The 22962-nt window shown below is 44.4% G+C and overlaps 2 protein-coding genes across 2 annotated transcripts in view; one reads left to right on the forward strand and one right to left on the reverse strand.

The window, feature by feature from the left end:
- Positions 1-11921, reverse strand: part of Ubxn8 (UBX domain protein 8) — a 30406-nt gene extending 18485 nt beyond the window's left edge. Inside the window, exons 1-2 of the mRNA XM_008844942.3 lie at positions 11769-11921; positions 7910-8032 (exon numbers count right to left, since the gene is read on the reverse strand). Of these exons, the coding sequence (XP_008843164.1) occupies positions 7910-8032; positions 11769-11856 (211 nt within the window). The 5' untranslated portion in view covers positions 11857-11921. The remainder of the gene's footprint in view (positions 1-7909; positions 8033-11768) is intronic.
- An 8813-nt stretch (positions 11922-20734) lies between these two features.
- Positions 20735-22962, forward strand: part of Gsr (glutathione-disulfide reductase) — a 48794-nt gene continuing 46566 nt past the window's right edge. The window contains exon 1 of the mRNA XM_008844945.3: positions 20735-21006. Within this exon, the coding sequence (XP_008843167.1) occupies positions 20767-21006 (240 nt within the window). The 5' untranslated portion in view covers positions 20735-20766. The remainder of the gene's footprint in view (positions 21007-22962) is intronic.

The following is a 22962-nucleotide window of genomic DNA, read 5'->3' on the forward strand; positions in this document are numbered from 1 at the left end:
TTCAACCCCTATGGAAAGCAGTGTGGAGAACTCTTAAAAAACTACAAATGAACCTACCATTTGACCCAGTTATACCACTCCTTGGCATATACCCAAAGAACACATCCTATTGCAGAGACACTTGTACATCCATGTTTGTTGCTGCTCTTTTCACAATAGCTAAGAGATGGAAGCAACATAAGTGTCCCTCAATTGACGAGTGGATAATGAAAATGTGGCTCATTTATACAATGGAGTTTTACTCAGCAGTAAAAAAAGATGAAATCATGAAATGTGAAGGTAAGTGGATGGAACTAGGAACTGTTATACTAAGTGAAGTAATACAAACTCAGAAACAAAAATTGACATATGTTCTCCCTCATATGTGGATCCTAGAACCAGACTCTGATAAATAAGTATGCAACCAGACAGGAACCAGGATAATGGAAAGGAAACAGGGAGGTAAAAGACAAGAAAGAACCTGAAAGAGAGGAACAGTAGGAAACAGGCCTTAATAAGGGAGATATGGATAAAAATTGAGTTAGTGTACGCTGGGCGTGGTGGCGCACGCCTGTAGTCCCAGCACTTGGGAGACAGGCCAGCCTGGTCTACATAGTGAGTTCCAGGCCAGCTGGGGCTGCATGGAGACCCTGTCTCAAAAGACCAAAAAAAATTGGGTTAGTTTAAGGGAGGGGAGAGGGAAGGGTATATAAGGAACCTAGGGGATAAAGGGAAAGTAGGAGTTCAAGAGAGGTAGGACCATAGGAGAAGGGTATTAGTAAGGGAGAAAGGGGGGAAATGGGGGCATCTTAAGGGGGAAAATCATGATGGAGGGGTGAGACAATATGAGAGATAAACAATGCCTAGCTAGTTTTGGAAACCAGAGAGAACCATATTACTCCTACAACCCACTGACAAATTATACATAGCAGATCAAGAAATATATGTCTAGGTAAGGTGTATCTGAGAACAATTGGTCTTTGCCCAAGATTTATCTACATGACACACAGTAATTAAAAGTACCAGACTGATGGAACTAACCAAAAAAACACAAAGGACAGTTTTTGCTCCTTGCCCTCCTAGGTCGATTAGTTCCCAGGGACTATGAGCATTTTGCAAAATGTCCTGTAATGGTGTTGGGTCATCTGACCTCTTGAACAAGGAGGCCAAGGAGACCCTACCAGATGGACTTGAACCAGTGTCCAGTCTATAAAGAGGAGGGTCAACACAGAGGAATCATTAAGACAGAGGAATCATGTCCTGCCAACCATGGTCGAGCAGGACTTTTGACTTATCTTCACACAGGTGGAACTGGTAAAAAGAAAGGAGCCGGAGGCTCCTCCCAAGCCCATGTGACCCCTGAGGAACAGATCCTCAAACGACCTTAATAGTAAAAATAAACTGGTTTATCTGGGCCAACTGTATGGTCTTAAACACCCAAAAGGAAAGTATAACCAAAGATTAAAGGGGCCAACATAATTTCTTAAGAGTCCATATGTATAGCTAAAGCTACATAACAAGCAACAATGTCAGACAGGCGATATCTTCTTTTGAGTTGTTGGCCAGGGTGGCCAAGGGGATTCCCAGATAGTAACCCAGCATAGAACTGGGAAATTGAACAGCAGATCCCAATCTTATCCAAAGAAATGCTGACAACTGATTCCCATTAGATGAGGAACAGATGACCCTCCTAAAACAAAGACCTCTAGCTAGGCTGACTAGATTCACCAGAAGGGCAAGTAGTGGGGAATGGCTGGGGGTGCCGACAACACAGCAGACAGTAGCAGGGATATCAGAGTATAAGGGCTCTAGTGGGGGGAGGGAGGCTACGGGAGGGTGCTACCTGGGAAGTTGGTATATAAATAATTTTTTTTTAATTCTTCAAAGCATAAAAATTTGCTCCTTAATAATTAGTAGATGTGAAAAACTTTACCATTGAAATCTACCTGATGACTTTATGTCCATGGTCAGATGCCAAGGAGCTCAACTGTGACCAGTGATAGTCATGTATATAGAGATTAGAAATGCATGTGCGTCTCAATGTCAAGAGCCCTGAAATGAATTTTTCTGTATGAAAAAAAGTGGTGTATAAAATACTAAGCTCTAACATTACAGAAAAAAGAACAAAACAGAGAACTGGGAGACTGGGTTTCATATGGAGATACAATGAAGGACCAGGACAGGTGATCCTGCAGTGTATGTAATAATGTTGAAGAAGACTGATTTGATAGCTGTCACATGACTAGGAGGTGCGGACACCAAATCTGATGAGTAGTTTGAGTATTAAAAGGAAAAGGCGCTGTTCTCATGAATACAAAACAAGATAGGAAGTGATAAGTTTATCATTAAATTTTAATTCTTTGTATAAATTAATTTTTGAGATATTTGGTATTTGTCAGCTCAATGTCTTATGAAATAAACTTGACAAGAGATATTGCTAAAAAAAAATTATTTTTGTGTGTTTTGCCTCCATGTCATGTGAGTGTACCCATGCATGCAGTGCCCACAGAGGCCAGAAGAGATCATCAGATCTCCTGGAACTGGAGTTACAAAAGGTTGTTGGTCACCATGTGGTGCTGGGAACTGAACCTAGAGCATCCAGTGCTCTAACACCTAAGTCATCACTCCAGCCCCCCGATTTTTATTTTTATTTTTGGAGTCAGGGTCTCACTATGTAGCCCTAGTTGACCTATGTAGACGAGGCTGGCCTCTCCCTCTCAAGTGCTGGAATTAAGGGCATGAGCCACCACACCCAGCTATTAGGTAACAAACTTCCTAAGATTTGCAGAACATTCTGGTTCTTCCTGAGGGCTCCTTTGGAGGCTCCAAGGCATGGCATGCTAGCCTGCTGCTGCACATGAAGTAGGGAACACTGCACAGCAGGCAGGAAGTGTGCCAGCTGCTGTGCTTGGATACAACAGTAACTACAGCAATACACAAAGGCAGGTGTGCTTGTCAACTCTGAACACGGCTGAACCAATACTCATTCACTGACTGTCAAGGGAAGGATTTCTGTTGTTGCAAAGGCCCTTTTCTATTCTTTGTACAATAAATCTCATTTATGTAGCTTAATTCCTTTTTTTAAAGACAGGGTCTCATACATCCAGGACAGCCTCAAACTCAGCTATGCAGTGGAGAATGGCCTTGAACTTCGGATCCTTTTGCCTCCACCCCCCGCCCCACCCCCGACCCAGTGCTAGGATTATGGACATGTACCACTATTACGTGGTGCAGGGGACCAACCCAGGGCTTTGTGCAGGCCAAGCAATCACCCCACCAACTGGGCTACATCCCCAGCCCCTATGTAGATTAACCCTTAAAACAACATTTAAAGAATAAGTTTCTAATACAACAACAGTAATATTCAAACTGACACACAAAGAACCGGAGAGATAGCTCAGCAGTTAAGAGCATTGGATGCTCTGACAGAGGACCCAGGTTCAGTTCCCAGTACCCACATGGTAGCCCTCTGTAACTCCAGTTCTGGCCTCCTTGAACATTGCACATATAGGTGCACTTACATACATGCAGGGAAAACACTCATACATATCAAATAAAAATAAATAATTTTTTAAATTTAAAAAAATGATGCATGGGCTGGAAAGATGGCTCAGCGATTAAGAACACTGACTGCTCTTGCAGAGGACCCAGATTCGATTCCCAGCACCCACATGGTGGCTACAAACTGTCCTTAGCTCCAGTTCTAGGAGACTCCGAAGCCCTCTTCTGACCTCCACGACATTGCATGACATGGATGCACTCACATACATGCAAGCAATACACTCGTACACATAAAATATAAAAATAATAAATAAAATATTTTTTAAAGGTGCATAAATACTAACAACCAGAAACTCTACTCCTTTGGAAAATAATCTATCTTTTTGGAAAATATATCCTTTACACAGTCTGGCTCCTTAAATATTAATAGCTTTATCTCTATAGCAGTAAATATTTCTTCAAGATTACAAAAATGTTCAGGCAGCAAAGTGTATCAGGAAACCAGAAGACCCAATTAGGCCACTGTGCTGGATAGTTTTAGTGTCAACTTGACACACCTGGGTTGAGGTAGCCTCAATTGGGGAATTTCCTCTATTGGACTGGCCTGTGGCCCTGTCTGAGGGGCATCTTCTTGATGAGTGATGTGGGAGGGCCCAGCCCACTGTGGGTGGTGCCACCCTGGGCAGGTGGGCCTATGTTGCACAAGAAAGGAGGCTGAGTAGGGGCCAGGGGAGCAAGCCAGTAAGCAAGATTCCTCCATGGCCTGTGCTCCAGCCCCTGCCTCCAGATTCCTGCCCTGAATTCCTACCTTGGGCTCCCAGATGAACTGTGACCCGGGATATGTAAGCTAAATAAACCCTTTCCTCCCCAAGTTGGTAGTGGTCAGAGTATTTTGTCACAGCAATGAAGAAACAAACTAGAACAGCCACTAAACTTGTTATGGGATCAATCAGATTCACTGCTCTTAAAACTCCTTCCAAACTCTGATCTAATATATACTTTGAAAATATACCAATATCAAAGGAGAATTTTTTACAATGCTGGAGATTATCCATGCTAAGTGAGGGCTGTACCACCAAGCCACAGTTCCAGCCCCCCAAAGATAATCTTTAAAGGCCACTGTGAACCAGTTGCCTCTGAAACTTCCAATGCACCAAATATTAACACCCTTTCTACCTCAGTATCTGACGGCAAAGGGAAGATGAAGTGTGCAGCAAGCTGCTTTTTCACTTAGTTGAAGAAAATCTGATAATAATGATGCACTAAACAGTCCTCTCCTCCTTTGACTTTGTGAGACAGGGTCTGGCTACATAGCCAGGCTGGCCTCAAACTGGAGATCCTCCTGTCTCAGCCTCTTGCGTACTATGATTACAGGCATGTACCACCACACCCAGACTAAATACAGCCTGAATATTACACATTAGACAGCATCTGCCTTTAGTAAGGACTATCCCACTAACCTGTCAAACCCATAAATGAATCAAATGACTCACGAATACTGCAAAGGTACAAATTACAAGCACGGAAACTGTGTCAAGGGCACATTTTCCTAATTTATAAACAGCAGACTATCTGAGACTCTACTTAAAACAGCAAGTTATGTTTCTGATAGCAAAAAAAAAATTTTTTTGGTCTTTTTTTAGAATATTTTATTTATTATTTTTATTTTATGTGTATTCATGTATTGCCTGCATGTAGGTAAGTACACCTGTGTCGTGCAATGCCCATGAAAGACAGAAGAGGCTGTCGGATCCCCTGGAACTGGAGTTATGTATGGACAGTTGCTAGTTGCCATGTGGGTGCTAGGATTTGAACCCGGGTCTTCTGCAAGAACAGCCAGTGTTCTTAACTGCTGAGTCATCTCTCCAGTCCTTTTTGCTCTTTTTTGAGACAGGTCTCCCTGTAGCCCCCAGCTTGGCTAGAACTCACTATGTAGACCAGGTTAGCCATGAACTCACAGAAATCCACCTGCCTCTGCCTCATGAGTGCTGGGATTAAAGGCATGCACCACCATGCCTGGTTTAGCAAAATATATTTTTTTTATTTTATGTGTATGCATGTATTGCCTGCATGTAGGTAAGCGCACCCGTGTCATGCAACACCCAAGGAGGTCAGAAGAGGCTGTCAGATCCCCTGAGACTGGAGTTACAGACAGTTGTAAGCTGCCATGTGGGTGCTGGGAATTCGATCCCGGGTTTTCTGCAAGAATAACCAGTGTTCTTAACCTCTGAGCCATCTCTCCGGCCCCACAAAATATTTTTAATTCATGTTTTTTCAGTGCTAGGGACTGAACCCAGGGTCTCATACATGCTGAGCATGTCTCTACTACTAAGGTACACACCAAGTCCTGAAAATAAGCCAAACACAAAATTTCTAAGGGAAATGAGAATGTTCTTGCTTAATATCCAATTAAGTCATCTGAAGTAAAAAGGACCAAAGGGTAGAAAAACCCAAAATCTTGATTGGGGGAACCTCAAAACATCCACAGTGTCATATATATTGGGTTGAATAATTATTTACAATTATGGGGGTTTTTTTTTTCCATTGCTAATATTAAAGGGCTACAAATTAAATACAGTTCATTTTATTTATTTATATTTAAAAAACAATAAAATACAGGAGTGGGAGGAGGGATAGGTTGGGAAAATGTTTGCCTAGCATGCACAAAGCCTTGGGGTCGAAACCCAGCTACATATACACAGGCATGTACCAACATGCATGCCTGTAATGTCAGCAATCAGGAGGTACAAGTAAGGAGAACCAGAAGTCCAAGGTACAGTCTCAGCTATATAGTAAGCACAAGGTCAGCTTAGATTATAGGAGACCCTATCTAAAACAAAACAAACACAAACACCAGCTTCATTACTGGGAAGATTTGTGTTAGTAGCATATAAGAATGAAACCATTCATTTCTGGGGGAGTATTGGGGTTTTGTTGTTGTTGTTGTTTTTTGTCTTTTTGAGACAGGGTCTCCCTGTAGCCCCAGCTGTCCTGGAGCTCACTATGTAGACCAGGCTGGTCTCGAACTCACAAAGATCCGCCTGCCTCTGCCTCCCAAGTGCTGGGTGGTTTTGTTTTATATTCTATTATTTTTATTTTATGTGTACGAGTATATTGCCTGCATGTATGTAAGTACACCTCTGTCATGCAATGCCATCAGAGATCAGAAGAGGGCATCAGATCCCCTGGAACTGGAGTTACAGATGGTTGTCAGCCACCATGTGGGTTACAGGGAACTGACCCCAGTCCTCTGTAAGAGCAGCCAATGTTCTTAACCACTGGGCCATCTTTCCAGCCCCAGTTTACTCTATTATAAAGTGGGGTGTGGTGAAATGGGTCTTTGATCCCAGCACTTAGAAGGCAGAAGCAGCAGAGGCAGGCAGAGCTCTGTGAGGTAGAGGCCAACTTGATCTACATAGTGAGTTCCAGGCCAGCTGGAGCTATGGAGAAACCCTGCCTCAAAAAAAATTTGTTATGAAGCCAAGTAGAATATTGTTTTTAAAAGCTTTTATGGGGGCTGGAGAGATGGCTCAGCGGTTAAGAGCACTGACTGCTCTTGCAGAGGACCCGGATTAGATTCCCAGCACCCACATGGAGGCTATGAACTGTCCTTAACCCGTGTTCCAGGGGAATCCGAAGCCCTCTTCTGACCTCCGCAGCATTGCATGACACGGGTGCACTCACATACATGCAGACAATACACTCGTACACATAAAATAAAAATAATAAATAAAATATTAAAAAAAAAAAAAAAGTTTTTAGGGGAGCCGGGCATGGTGGTGCATGCCTTTAATCCCAGCACTTGGGAGGCAGAGGCAGGTAGATCTTTGTGAGTTTGAGGCCAGCCTGGTCTACATAATGAGTTCTAGGCCAGCTGGGGATACAAGGAGACCCTATCTCAAAAAGACAAAAAAAAAAAATGCTTTTAGGGGGGGACTGGAGAGATGGCTCTGGCTCAGCAGTTAAGAACACTGGTTGTTCTTGCAGAAGACCTGGGTTTGAATCCCAGCACCCACATGGCAGCTAAAACTATCTGTAACTCCAGTCCCAGGGGATCCGACAGCCTCTTCTGACCTCCGTAGCATTATGTGACATGGGTGCACTTACCTACACGCAGGTAATACATGCAAACACATAAAATAAAAATAATAAATAAATTTTTTTTAAAAAGTTAAAAAAAAAAAAGGCTTTTAGGGCTGGCAAGATGGCACTTGCTGCTAAACCTTACAACACACCTGAAGTCGATCCCTGGAACCCACTGGTAGAAGGAACGACCTGACGCCCATTGAAATTACATCATAAATGAATGGTAAAATGGTTCTTATTGTGCAAACATAAAATAAGCAAAGGAAAGAAATTTAAGTAGAAATGTTTACTTTTTATTTTTAGTAGAAAAGTTTAAAGGGTATTACATGAATAATAAACTTACTTTTCAGATGTACTGGAGAAGATTTAAGTGAGTTAAGCAATGACGTCATCACAGAGACGATTAAAGTGAGTAGAGCAAGCAGTAGGAAAATCCGGCCACTCAGCAAAATGACATCTTTAATTCCTTATAAAGAAAAGAATTAAAATTAAACACTTTCTTATAAAGCAAAAAAAGAATTCTGACTTCTTGATACTAATAATAAATGGTAACAAATTGTTTATACCAACTTGAACACATGTAAAAGTAAGGAGTGTGTGGTTATTTTCATAAGGCTCCTTGGACACTAAACCCCACAGGGTTGTCAATGCCAGAACAAATTTTCAGAAAATAATTCCAGAATAAACATCTTCTGTCTTAGGAATATATAGTGTTTGGTTACATTATAAATATTATGAGTATTGGTAATGTATGAGATTTGTTTTTGTTTCTCCCACAAAGGAAGGAAAATTAATCTACATACTCAGAAATCAAATTGTGAGTGTATTATCTTGTCAAACTCTAGTTCTATTTTAAACAGTCATGCCCAACAAAATAACACACAATTTTTTTTACTCTTTATTTTCTAGGAGGTGTTCACATGCCAAGGTACATGTGTAGATGTCAGAGGCCAACTTTGGGAAGTCAGTTCTCTCCCTCCATCACATGGGTTCTGGGGATGTAACTAAAGTCATCAGGCATGGCAGTCAGTACCTTTCCTAGTTGAACCATCTCGCCCACCCAAAGACTTTATGTTTTCCATACTGGCCTTCAATCTGCCAAGAATACCAAAGGAGACAACCATTCTGACAGCAAAGGGTTCCAGGAGAAAGAGCTAAGTTTCAGAAAATAGGAGGTGCTGCCAGAAGGCCAGTTGTATTTTTTCCAACTCTTGTATTAAATACTGTGATGTGTGGGTCTCTCCCTCCCTTCATGGGCCATTGGCCAACCCACGAGAACAAAGGGAGCAGAAGCGACAAACGGGGTCAGGACAGCCAGTGAGCATGATGGAAAAGACCTCCCGGGAGTCAGATTCAGTGATACAGCTCCATTTATTCAGTGAGGGTCAGGGGAAAATATAGGGTGGAAATGGTAGCCAAAGCTTCAGCTGATAGGTGTTCATAGTATGCTTTATTTACATGTGGTAGGGGGATCCTATCATCTGGCTATAGGGAAATGTCTAATTATCTTATAGAAAAAAACCTGGGGGCAGTTTATTGCCCAAGGTCATGTTCCAAATAAGGCCATACATCCCTGCTTGGAGGCACTTTCCAGATAAGGTCAGGAAGAGAGCAGGAAGCCCCCACTGAGAAAGGGAGTCCTCCATATAGCGCCGAGCTCCTTAGAACTATCCAGACATGGTAGACTGCAACCTTAGCAGCAGGGTCCCCCAACAGTGATGAAGTTCTAGGAATACAGAAACAAATCAGATGTGGTCTCTACCCTCAAGAACTGTATTTCTAGGTACTAGAGAGAAGGCTCAGCAGTTAAGAGCACTGGTTGCTCTTGCAGAGGACCCAGGTTTGAGTCCCAGCACCCACAAGTCAGCTAACAATCAGGAACTCCAGTTCCAGGGGACCTGACACCCTCTTCTGGCTTCCTCAGGCATCGCACTCACAGGTGCACTTACATACATGCAGGCAAAACACTCAAAAATAAATTTTTTAAAAGAAATGCAAGCCAGGAGTGGTGGCACACGCCTTTAATCCCAGCCCTGGGGAGGCAAAGGCAGGCGGATATCTGTGAGTTCAAGACCAGCCTGGTCTACATAGTGAGTTCCAGGACATCTGGGGCTACAGGAAGACCCTGTCTCAAAAAGACCAAAAAAAAAATTATTTTATGTGTGTTAGTGTATTGCCTACATTTCCCTGAGGTGTGTACTGAAGGGGGGCAGCTGTTCTACAATTCTAAGTGTGCTAAGTGATGACCTCACTGACAAGTGACTCAAATATTGGTGCAAAGTAGACTATACATTAGTAGAGTAGAGGGAGATGCTATAAAAAGCAAGAGAGAAGGCAAATTTTGCAATAAGAAGTGACTGTGACTTTTAAAATCAAAGTCTTCTTGAGCCAACAAGAATACTCTGGGTAAAAGCACTTGCTTCACAAGCCTGACAACCTGCGTTCATCTGACCCCTGGAACCCAATCAAAGGCCGAAGGAGAGAACAGACTCCCGAAAGCTGTCCTCTGACTTCCACACTCAGACAGTAATAAAAAATACACATTTAAAAAAAGTCGTTGTATTCCAATATAGCTTTACTAAAGAGTCTTTGTAAATTTTCTTTCTTATTGTTGTTTTGGCGTTTTACTGTTGTTTGAGACAGGGTCTCCCTATAGCCCCAATTGGCCTGGAACTCTCTATGTGGACCAGGCTGGCCTCAACTCACATAGATTGAGTTTATCTGCCCCTGCCTCTGCCTCCTGAGTGCTGGAATTAAAGGCATGGGCACAATGCCTGGCATTAAGGTTTTTTGTTTTGTTTTGTTTTGTTGAGACAGGGTCTTCCTGTAGGCCCAGCTGGCCTAGACCAGGCTGGCCTTGAACTCACAGAGATCCACCTGTCTCTCCCTCCTGAGTGCTGGGACTAAAGGCATGCGCCACCACATCCAGCTAGCATTAAGTTTTATAGAGCATTTATTTTTGCTTCTTATTTCAAGACACATTTCAGGACACCTGACTCCTTGGAGATGAAGGAAGGTGGAGAAAGGAGATACCCATCCTGGATACAAACTTTAGGAGCTTAAGGAGGGAGGGAGACTTGGAAACTATCCATCATCAAAGTCTATTGTTTCTACTTCCTTACTATCTCTAATCTGTACACATTAGTTATCCTAATATCCAATCCCAGTAATCAGCATAACTACTTACCTACTGCAAAATCCCAACTTCCCTCACTACTTTCCACTTCCTTCCAAAACATTCTCCCCACACAATCCAGAATGAGACTTTTAAAAACCTAAGGGTAAGGGGCTGGAGAGATGGCTCTATAGTTAAGAGTACTGGGTGCTCTTGCAGAGGACTGGAATTCGGTTCTCAGTACTCATATTGGCTAACTCACAACCACCTGTAACTCCAGGTCCAGGGGATCTAATGCCTTCTTCTGGTCTCCAAGAGTACCCACATGCACATACACAGATACACATACACAGAAATAAAATCCTGGGACTATCACAAGAAATCTACGGAATGAATGAACTTAGCATCTCACTAGCTTCTACCAACACAAAAGCTAAGAATGCTGTCTGCATCTGTGGTCTATAGGAGAGTTTTCCCTACGTTGCTGAACCCAGCTAACTAATGTACTATTTGTGAAAAGTTTTATTACTTTGTTTTCTTACCATAAAAACTTCATGAAACTGTTACACGTTGGAACATGGAATTTGGGGTGACCTAAATCTGTTTCCAGGCCATGACCACTCCTATTTGGCTCCAATGAACTCATCACCTCTGCGATGAGAGGTTTTTTTTACCTAGTCTGTAGCCTCCCTCCCCTCAATTCCTTGATCTAGCCATAAAGGCTTTCGTTCTCCAACATATCACAATCCTCCTGGAATAGTCTCTGCTCCGCTGGCTCCTTTGACATTTAAACTCTATCTCAATTCCTCAAAAGGTCTTCATTCTATAAATATCTTTATTTCTGGCTCTCATCATGATATGAAGCAGAACAGCTGAGTCTGTCCCTGAACTCCTCGCCCTTTTGCCGAAAGAACATGGCCAGCGCACACGGGGACCTTTTCCCGCCAAAGGCAGCCAGCGACCCGCAACGGCAGTCTGGGAATTGTAGTCCTAGCCGCTCTGAGGCGCCGGAAGCTAGTAATTCTAAGCAACACTCGCGGGAAAACTTCCCAGCTATGAGCGCCAAGGGGGAAAAAGGAACACTTACCGAGACTCGGGATCCCACGCCGGAGTTCCAGACACAAAAGAGGGAGACCAGAGAGCAAAAAGATGCAAACGACGCCACGAGAAACCATGGTGGCGCAGACCCCGCGGCAGCACAAAGCCCGCCCCTTCCTGTCGCGCCTTCCGGCGGAGGTGGAGCCAGCCTTCCACGGCAGGAACCTGGGGAGGAAGTCGGGCCGTAAGGCTGGGGCTTGGCGCCGTGTGAGATAAGCGGCGTAGATTCGGAAGCCGAGTCCTTGGCTCAGAAAATGAAGGTCATCTCTCTTTTGGAAGTCCCAGGAAGCACCTGTCTTCCCAGTGGTGACTGTCCAGTCGCGGCGGGCTGTGGATTGTTCGACGCTGCAGAGCCTAGAGTGGAAGAACAGAAGGAAAGATGGCCCCTCGACCTAGGACAGTCGGTGGTGACAGAGCTTTGTGGGGGGGGGACCTAGCGTACTAGTTTACTAAGCACTTTTAATCTCCCTGACAGTTCTTGTGGGAGGCTCTAAAGCGGGGCCTGCTACCAATTCTCCTGCCCCACACCCCAGTGCGGGATACACTAGAGCCAACCGCTTAACCCCTGTTGTATTGGCTTCATCGTTCTATGACCTCATTGCTAACCTATGACTCACCCCTGGCGCTGCTGCCCAGCCTGCAAATCACTTCATCTATGGAGGTCCTCACCACCAAGATCTCATACTTTTTAAAGTCCCTTTGCATCAGTACTTTCAGTCACCCTGCAATTTAGTTCAAGTAACATTGTGTCCCACAACTTTGATACTGTACAACTCAGAGATTCAAATATGTGTAAGTTATTGAATTTGTCCTCACGAAACTGGTGGGATAGATGCTCAGTAAGGGGGATAAATACAGTGCCTTAAGTTCTGTGATAAGAATAGGTATAGGGTGCTAAAGAACCATATCCTGGGCTGGAGAGATGGCTCAGGGGTTAAGAGCACTGCTGCTCTTAGAAGACCCAGGTTCGAATCCCAGCACCCATATGGCAGCTAACAACCGCCCTAACTTCAGTTCCAGAGGATCTGTTGCCGGTTTCTGACCTCTAAGAGCATGCAGGCAATATACTCATATACATAAAAGAAAACCATATCCTGCAGTATTGAGAAGTATTTCCTGAGAAAGTAATGCCTAGTATATTGTGAAATGAATTGGTGGAGTTTGGAATTTGGGAGACAGGATTCAAAAAAAAGATGTGAAATTTCAAGTTTAGGAAAGTTCAAAAACCTCCAATGCTGAAAATATTGCTACAGTTTAAAGACTGAATGAAAATATGGAGAGGTAAATTGAACCTAGGGCCACTGAAGGCTGCTTTTTTTTTTTTTTTTTTTTAAGATAGGGTCACTCTGTAGCTTTAGCTGGCCTGGATTTCACTATGTAGACCAGGATGGCCCTGAACTCACAGAGCTCCACCTGCCTCTGCCTCCCAAGTGCTGGGATTAAAAGTGTGCACCACTATACCTGGAATGAAGATTGCCTTTTATATAGGCTGTGAGCTTTATTGCTGGATATGGTGGCCTGTGCCTATAAGCCCAACACTGAGGAAGCTGAGGTAGGAGGATTGCTACTGGTTCCAAGCCAACCTGGATTAGAGTGGAAACTTTGTCTCAAGAAACAACAAAACATTTTAGCTTCAAAAGGTTGCAAAATATGAGGACACAATCTCAAGTCAATAATGATAAAAAAGATAATCTGAATCAGCATGACATAGCAGTTAACTAACTATGCTGACTCATTCAGGTATTCCCATTGCTGCCTGTATGTAACTAGTGTCCATGGTACATGAGGACAGAAAAGGAAATTTTTCTTTTCTTCCTGTGTCACCAATTTAATCTATTGATAAGACACCAGTGACTCAGTCTGGAACACAAAGTAGAAGTTTCCAGCCTGGCAAGATGGCCACCTCCCTATCACCACATAAAAGCCAAGTTTCTTACTATTTCTATAATCTTAGGAAAGGAAAGGTAAGAGTGATTTTAATAGAGTTATTTATTCTAGGTTGGAATGACTTGAGGTGACCTTTCCAAAATGGAGATCTCATTTTTTAATTTTTTAAAATTTTTATGTGTATGAATGTTTTGCCTCCATATATATAAAGTGCACCACAAGCTTGCAATGCCCACAGAGGTCAGAAGAGGGTGTAGGATCCTCTGGAACTGGAGTTAAGGTGTTAGCTGCCATGTGGGTGCTGGGAACCAAACCTGGGTCCTCTGCAAGAGCAGTCAGTGCTCTTACCTCTGAGCCAGTTCTCCAGCCCAATGGGATCTTATTGTTATTGGACATAGTTCACAGTATAATAGTTTGGGACCAACAAAGTTAAGAAATAAAAGTCAGATTTTCCACCTTCACCACCTTTGGGGTGTTGGGAGTTGAATCCAGGCCTGAGCTACATCCCCAGCTCTGTCCCTTTTTGATAAGAAAGATGACTTGCCCAATTGAGTATGTATGTAATCCAGCCTCTCACTACTGGAGAGAAGGTAGCTATTTTTGTGAGCAGCCTACTAATCAGATAAATGGATTTTCAGGAAGATCCTAAAACTCACAATGAAGATATGTATTGATTTATAGTCTCTCTTGGAGTTAAAAATTTCTGGAACAAACAGTAAAGTTATAGTAATCGATGTAGAGCTCTGCATCCTTAGTGGTGATAAGATATGGGCTACAGATATCTAAAAACAAACAAACACCTCATGAAACCCCTTAATTGTAGTATGAGTGCAAGGGGGAGGTTTTTGTTTATTTTCTTGGTGCTAATAAAACCAGGGTTTTATGCATTCTTTGTAGATGCTTTAACTTGCTATGTAAGGTTGGACTGGATCTTGCAGCAGTCTTCCTGCCTCTGTCTCCTAGGGCTGAGGTTGCAGGTGTGTGCCATCACACCTGGGCAAAACCATTCTTCATTAATGTTCTTTTTTTTTGTTGCCTTTTTGAGACAGGGTCTCCTTGTAGACCCAGCTGTCCTGGAACTCACTATGTAGACCAGGCTGGCCTCGAACTCACAAAGATTCACCTGCCTCTGCCTCCCAAGTGCTGGGATTAAAGGCATGTGCCACCATGCCCGGCTCCATTAATGTTCTTTAAAGCACATTTTTCTCATTTAAGTGATGTCATCTGTTTTATTAACTGTATATTTTTAAAATAGGATGAGTAGGATTGTTAACACCCCCCCCACACACACACATACATCCTTTGGTCTTTGAAACAGGTTCTCATGTAGCTGAGAACCTGGCCTCAAGGTGAGAATGACCTTGAAATCCTGATCTTTCTGTCTTCACTTCCAAGTACTATGATTGCATAGGTGTGCAAACATGCCTGCTTATCAACACATTTATTAGGCAAGTTCTCCTTATAGCCCCAACTGGCCTGGAACTCACTATGTAGACCAGACTGGCCTTGATCTCCCAGAGATCCACCTGCCTCTGTCTCCTGAATGGTGGGATTAAAGGTTTGTACCAACACATCTGGCTTTTTAATTTTTAAAAACTGTATTATGTTTATGTGAAGTTGTGTGTGTGTGTGTGTGTGTGTGTGTGTGTGTGTGTGTGTGTGTTATATGCATGCATGCTATGGATATCAGAGGACGACCTATAGGAGCTGATTTTCTCCTTCCACCATGTGGGTCCCAGAGATTGAACTCAGGTCATCAGAATTATTAGCAGTTGCCTTTACCTACTGAGCCATCCTGCCAGCCCAGCTTTTAAATTTTTTAAGAGCTGAGGACATAGTTTGGGGATAGAGCACTTGCAGAAGCTGAGGTTCAATCCCTAGTACTGCAAAAAAATTTAAAAATAGCAGGACATGGTAATGTATGTTTATAACCCACTCTCAGAAGACTGAGACAGAATTGCCACCTGGGCTACATAGTGAGACTATCTAAAATACTACATAGGGGCTGGAGAGATGGCTCAGCAGTTAAGAGTACTGACTGGAGAGGACCCAGGTTTGATTCCCCGGACCCATCTGGTAGCTACAAACCGTCCTTAACTCCAGTTCCAGGGGAATCTGAAGCCCTCTTCTGACCTCCACGGTATTGCATGACATGGGTGCACTCACATACATGCAGGCAATATCATACACATAAAATAAAAATAAATTTTAAAAAATACATAAGGGGCTAGAGAGATGGCTCAGTATTTAAGAGCACTGACTGCTCTTGCAGAGGACCCAGGTTCAATTCCCAGCACCCACATGGCAGCTACGAACTGGCATTGCATGACACGGGTGCACTCACATACATGCAGGCAATATACACATAAAGTTAAAAAACAAATATTAAAAAACATACATGGTGGCACATGCCTTTAATCCCAGTATTCGGGAGGCTGGGGCACACAGGCCACTGTGCAGGCAAACACTGGGCAAGAATATGTGCCCTTTGTCCCCGAGGACTGTGTAGGAAATCACACAAAGGTGTCTTTTCATTTTCTTCTTTGAGACAGGGTTTCCTGGTAGCCCCAGCTGGCCTGCATTACATAGTGGTCACTACATAGACCAGGCTGGCCTCAGTCTCATAGAGCTCTACCTCCCTCTACCTCCTGCATTCTGGGAATAAAGGCGTGAACCACCACACCCACCACCAAAGACAACTTCTTGACAAAGCTGGTAACACAACAGATTGCATCACTGTTTACTTCTGGGGTCTGGGACATCGGGTGTGAGCCATTTTTTTGAACTCATAGCCTTCCAGATGTCTAGTGTTAGCTATCTCCACTAATGCCAGAAATAACATTATCAATATCATGTCGTTTAAACATAAACAGGCCCTCATGGCCTTGATTCCCTGCATACCCCTCACAAAAATAGTCGGCACTTAAAATTTTTGACAGTTTTTACACAGACACACACACAAAAGAAAACAGATCAAACAAGAAACACTGTCTTCATATCAGAGATTGCAGTGTGACTATGCTGACATTACAATCACCTGAACAACTAAAAGCCTAACTCTTAGTTTTTAAGAGTGGGCCCAAACACTCTCTCCTAAATATTTCTTGGAACCATCTGTCTCCTGGAACTGTGCTAATGAAACTCTTTCTGGACCTCTGTTTCTGGAGCTGTGCCCAGCCCCACCCATAGTTTTATTCAAAATGGCTTCTTCAGCTTCACTTGGGGAAATACAGGCTTGATTCCACCCTAATCTTAACCGAAGACCCAGCCTTTCCATCCCTAGTTCTAGAATACCTCATTCATCTAACCCAATCTCTATGTTCAATGGATATGGGGCACCACCTTTCAGTGCTTTGATATGTTAATTATCAAATATACCCACATTCATACATTTATTCATTATCTTTTGTGGTTGAGTACCAAATTGAGGTTGCCTAGGAAATGAGATCAGGAGCCAAGGTCACAAGACACAAGAGCACATGGTTTTTCTGGAGTTAATTAAAAGTCATTAGTCCAGGGGATGGAGGCATGGCTCAGTGGTTAAAATCACTGGCTGTTCTTCCAGAGATCTTGCGGTTCAGTTCCCAACATCTACATGGTAACTAACAACTGTCCTTAACTCCAGTTCCAGGGGATCAGGCAACTGCTCTTCTGGCCTCTGTGGGCATTGCATGACAAAGGTGCACTTACACACATGCAGGCAAAATACTCATACACATAAAATAAAAATAAATAAATAAATGAAAGGGGGACCTGTAGAGATGACTCAGTGTTTAAGAGCACTGGCTGTTCTTGCAGAGGACCTGTGTTTGGTTTCCAGCACCCACATGACGGCTACCAACTGCACTGCACACATGGTTGCACTTACATGCAGGCAAAACACTCAGCCACGTAATAAAAAGAGCTAGCAAGATGGTTAGTGGGTAAAAAGAATATTTGCCACCAATGTTGAGGACTGGACTTCAATCCCTAGTAGAAGAGAACTGACTCCGAGTTGTCCTTTGACCTCTACAGGACTGTGGTGCATTTCCTCCACTTTGAATTCTCTTTGACATGTTTATCTGCTTGTCATCGGCTTCCTGCTTATTTTTGACAGTCTATGTAGCCCAGGCTGCTATGGAACTCATGAGATCTTCCTGGTTCCTCCTCCTGAATGTTGGACTCCAGGCATGTACTACCACACCTAGTTGGACATATTTGCATATTTATTAAGAAGGTCAAGCTAACCAAGCTAATTAACCTAATTGTTCTAGTTTAGTTTCTATTGCTGTGATAAACATCATGACCAAAAGCAGCTTGGGGGAGGAAAGGCTGTATTTCCTTTTACGCATTGAAGGTATAGCTTATTGAGGGAAATCAGTGGGAGAACTGAAGGCAGGAACCTGGAGGCAGGAACTGAAACAGAGACCATGGAGAAATACAGCTTGCTGCCTTGCTTCCCCTGGCTTGCTCAGCTCCTCTCATACAGTCCAGGCCCACCTATCCAGGCATGGCACCACCCACAGTGCCCCCAGCCCTCCTGCAGCAATTCCTAATCAAGGAAATGCCCCATAGACGTGTCCATAGGCTAGTGTGATAGGGAAATTTCTCAACTGAAGTTTCTTCTTCCCAGATGACTCTAGTTTGTGTCAAGTTGACAAACACTAACCAGTAATTTATTAAAAAATTTTAAGGTAATTTCTGGGCACAATCAAAACCAGCTTCCTCTGCTGAAACATTCTCAGAGAGGTGGTAGGGACTGATGGTGCCTGTGATGGGTTTAAATCCAAATTTCTCTGACTCTGCTCTTAAATATCTCAGTGTGTCTAACAATATTCTCTCACATAAATACAACAGCACCAAACTCAAGAGATTTCACATTGATGTAGTACTATTTTGTAGTTGCAGATTAGAGTCACATTTTTCCAATCATTTGTAACCAGGCTGGTCTAGAACTCTCCATCCTCCTGCTTCCAGTGGGATCACAGGCCTTGCTTTGCCTTTAGCTGTATTTCTTCATCTTTAAACTGAAGGACTGGGTTTAGTGGCACATGTCTTCAATACCAGTACTCAGGAGGTAGAGGCAGCTGGATCTTTGTGAGTTTGAGGCCAACCTGCTCTACATAATGAATTCCAGACCAGCCAGGGCTAAACTGAAAATCAAAAACTACAGTAATTCCCTGGCCTGGCTTTGGTTTCATAACACTAATCAATTTTTGAAGAGCACTAGAGCTAGTTATCTTCCTCTAAGTTGGGTTTTTTCTTTTAATATTTATTTTTATGTGTATGTGTGTATGGCCTATGTGTAAGTGCACCCATATTGTGTAATGCCCATGTTGGACAGAAAAGGCTGTTGGATCCCCTGGAACTGGAGTTACCGACAGTTGTTAGCTGCCATGTGGGTGCTGGGATTCGAACCCGGGTCTTCTGCAAGAACAACCAGTGTTCTTAACTGCTGAGCCATCTCTCCAGCCCTCTAAGTTGGGTTTTTCTTAGTGGAATCTCATGATCACATTCAGGTTCTGGGTTTTAAAAAATTATTCATGAGCCGGGCGTGGTGGCGCATGCCTGTAGTCCCAGCACTTGGGAGGCAGAGGCAGGCAGATCTCTGTGAGTTCAAGGCCAGCCTGGTCTACATAGTGAATTCCAGGACAGCTGGGGCTACAGGGAGACCCTGCTTCAAAAAGACAAAAATAAATAAATAAAAAATAAATAATTCATTTATTTTTATTTGGTGTGTAGGACTGTTTTGTCTGTACGTATGTAAGTGGACTCATGTCATGTAATGCCTGAGAAAGTCAGAAGAGGGGTGTGGGATTCCCCTGGAACTAGAGATTGTTAGCTGCCATGCGGGTGCTGGGAACGGGGTGCACTGGCTGCTCTGAACTGCTGAGTCATCTCTCCAGGCCCTGGATTTTTTTTTTTTTTTCCTTTTTTAAGAAGGATGCTTGCATAAGTGAAGTTGAACTCTTTATTACCTCACACCATGAGACATACAGCAGCACCTTTCTCATTACTTAGCAGGACTTAATCTTGATCTTTTGGCCAAGGTGGTGCCTGGTCACACTGTTAAACTGTCCTTTTCCCCTTTGTGATCAATAAGGAATCTGTGGACATTTCTGAATCTGCATATATAACTTTGTACCCAGTGATGTTACCAATTATTAATGGCTCCTGACGAATCAATTTTCACTATGACAGTTGCACAATGTTTTCACCTTAAAAAATTGCCAGGCATGGGGCTGGAGAGATGGCTCAGCGGTTAAGATCCTGACTGTTCTTGCAGAGGATCAGGGTTCGATTTCCAGCGACTAACACTCATCCAGAACTCTACTTCCAGGGGATCTTACGCCGTCTTCTGACCTCCGAGGGCACTGCGCGAAACGGGTGCACTTACATGCAGACACTGTAGTCATACACATAACATAAAAAATAATAAAATATTTAAAAAACAAAAAATTGCCGGGGGAGTTGGAGGCCAGTCTGATCTACATAGCGAGTTCCAGGCCAGCTGGGACTACAGGGAGACTGTCTCAAAACCAAAACCCAAAACCAAACTGTATACCCTAGGCATCGCCTACGGGGTCAGGGCCTCGCGGCCATGTGCTGGTTTCTTTCCCATCCGGGCTTACAGCTTTGTGCTCACGTGAACTACTACACACTGTTCTCCGAGATCTCCTGGGTTCTTGGCCAAGTTGAGTTGCTGGTTAGATTGTCCAAAAGGGCTCCCCAGGCTCTTCTACAACCTGAGAAGACAATGCTGTTTGTCCTTATGCTTTACGGATCATAAACATTGTTTCTGCCATTCATCCACTCAACCATTCCAGCGTTTCTCAAACTAGTGGTGCTGAAGAATCCCTTGAAAGCAGAAGGAATCGGATCCGGGTAAAGGCCTGAAAGAATCTGCACTGCAGGCATCTTGGGCTAGACCGGCATGGCCCGGCGAGGGCTGGGAGAACCCGGGGAGCTCGTGCCGCCGGGCAGGCACCCAGGTCGGCAGGTGCAGAGCGAGCGGGGCCCGGTTGGGGGCAGGGCGGCCGCAGCTGCGTCACGCTGAGTCTGCGTTCGCCCGCCCCCGCCCCCGCCCGGCCCAGCCTGGCCAGCGCAGCGTACTTCCGCGCATGGCCTTGCTGCCGCGGGCGCTGAGCGTTGGCGCCCCGAGCCTGCGGCGGGCTGCGCGAGCGGTCTGCGCCATGGCGTGCAGGCAGGAGCTGCAGCCGCAGGGCGCGCCGTGCGCCGCGGACTGCTTCGACTACTTGGTGATCGGCGGCGGCTCGGGTGGACTGGCCAGCGCGCGCAGGGCGGCGGAGCTGGGCGCCAGGGCCGCGGTGGTGGAGAGCCACAGGCTGGGCGGCACTTGCGTGAGTACCGGCGTCCGCCCGCCCCGGACCTCCCTCGGGCCCTTGCCTGCCACGGGCCCTGGTTTCCCGTCTCGGGATGAGCATTCCGCACCCGAGGCCCGGATCCCTTTAGAAGCAGTGTAAAGCCGCTTTGCGCGCCGCGCCGGCTGCAGAGCCGCTGCCCTCACAGGTGCATTATTAATGGAAGCCGCGGCTTGTTGAGTCCAATAGAACTTTGACATCCGCCTCCAGGTGGGAGAGTATTGCAGCCCACGTCGGATCCAGGAAAGGCCGAACTACCCCTGGGAAACTTGCTACCGACCTGGGGGCGGGAGGGCCAGGGGAGCCCTGAGGAATGGGGATCCGATCTAAGGAGGATGTGAAGGGCAGCGAGGTGGGTAGCGGTATCCCCAACCTTGGCTACAAACTTGAATCCCCCAAGTAAAAGTTCTGCGTGAGTTCCGGCGCGTGCAGGGCTCCTGGCCGGTTGGAGGTACAGCCGGGCTTTGGCAAGTTCAGAAACTCGCAGTTGATCTGAATTGCAGCCCATGCAGCGAACCACCAGATACCTCAACAGAAGGCTTATAGGTGCTGTCTCGGATCTGTAGTTTTGCCTTGCTTTGGAACAGTTTATAAAATTACACTTGCACCACACCCTTAAAAAAAAAAAGGAAAAAGGTGGTAAATTTTAAGTTCGAAAAACTTATTTTTAACGTAGTTAAAATATACATTAGTGTGACCTTTTGCTATCCCACGATCTCGGTGAAGTTCTCGCTGCTGACTGAAAAAGCTGAATCCTAGACTCGCCTGAGGTCGGGAATAGGTTCTCCAAATTCCTTCGAAGACTGACGTTTGACTTGTACTAAATTGGGAATAGCGTCGGGGCTGGGATTGTTTTCTGTATTTGTCCACCTCTCGTGGCCTTAAATACCCTGTTCAATAACTATTTGCGACATGAATGAATCTGGAGAGGAACAGCTGAAGAGTAGGCTGACTCTATTGTTCCTGAACCCGGGGAGGAGGAAGAAACATCACTGTTAATTATTGATTTGCACTTTGACAGTTGAGTGCAGAAAGTCTAGAAGTCTATCTGCAGAACAGATTGAGGGTTGCTGCTCAGAGCCCTCCTTCCCTTCCCCCCAGGGTGGGAGTTCAGATAATTTCTCACGGCTGCAACTCTACACTTTTCTGTTTTCCTCCTTGTTTATATCCTCATGGGTTCGTGGCATCTGCTGTCTTTGTTGATTCTATAGAATTCATCAGGAAGGGGCTGGCCTGGTGTAGGTTCCTGTTAGTATTGTGAGGATGGAGCCCTACAGCAAGACAGCCCAAGCTGCATTTCACTTGCTGTCTGCTGAGTACCTGGCCTTGCCTGCTCATGTTCCCTGCAGCAGCTTTTATTTCCATCTGAGCTTGATTTTTCTGGGAAATCTCTACTGTTTTAATGGCATGGCTTCTGGCCTCTTCTAAACCGGCTCTGGGTTTTGAATTCCAAAGGGTGGGGATGCAGCAGGAATCAGAAGATGTAACCATTGAGTGGGTAGATGCGGATTTAGATTTGCCCAAGGATTGCAGCTATATATGTGGCAATAGTGAACTGACCACATGCAGTGACTTCTAGGCATGTGCAAGGGATATTGAGGCTTTCTGGAGTACATCCATTTATCTGTTCATGTGTTGGGGTGAATCACAGATTGAGTCGGATACAGGGAAAAGAGTATCTAGAAATATTTTTATGACAAGGTCTGTTTCTTCAACGAACTTAGTTATGTTGGGGAGACCAAATACAATCAATCTCAGAGTGGGGTAGTCTTTTTATTTTTTGAGACAAGGTCTCCTGTAGTCCCGCCTGGCCTTGAACTCACAGAGATTCCCCTGCCTCTGCCTCCTAAGTACTGGGATTAAAGCCATGTGCCGCCACGCCCTAGCTATGTGTCTTTTTTAAAAAATATTTTTTTATGATATATGTATGAGTGT

The sequence above is a fragment of the Nannospalax galili genome, unplaced genomic scaffold, assembly GCF_000622305.1.
Source record: "Nannospalax galili isolate Female #2095 unplaced genomic scaffold, S.galili_v1.0 scaffold680, whole genome shotgun sequence".
NCBI lineage: Eukaryota > Metazoa > Chordata > Mammalia > Rodentia > Spalacidae > Nannospalax > Nannospalax galili.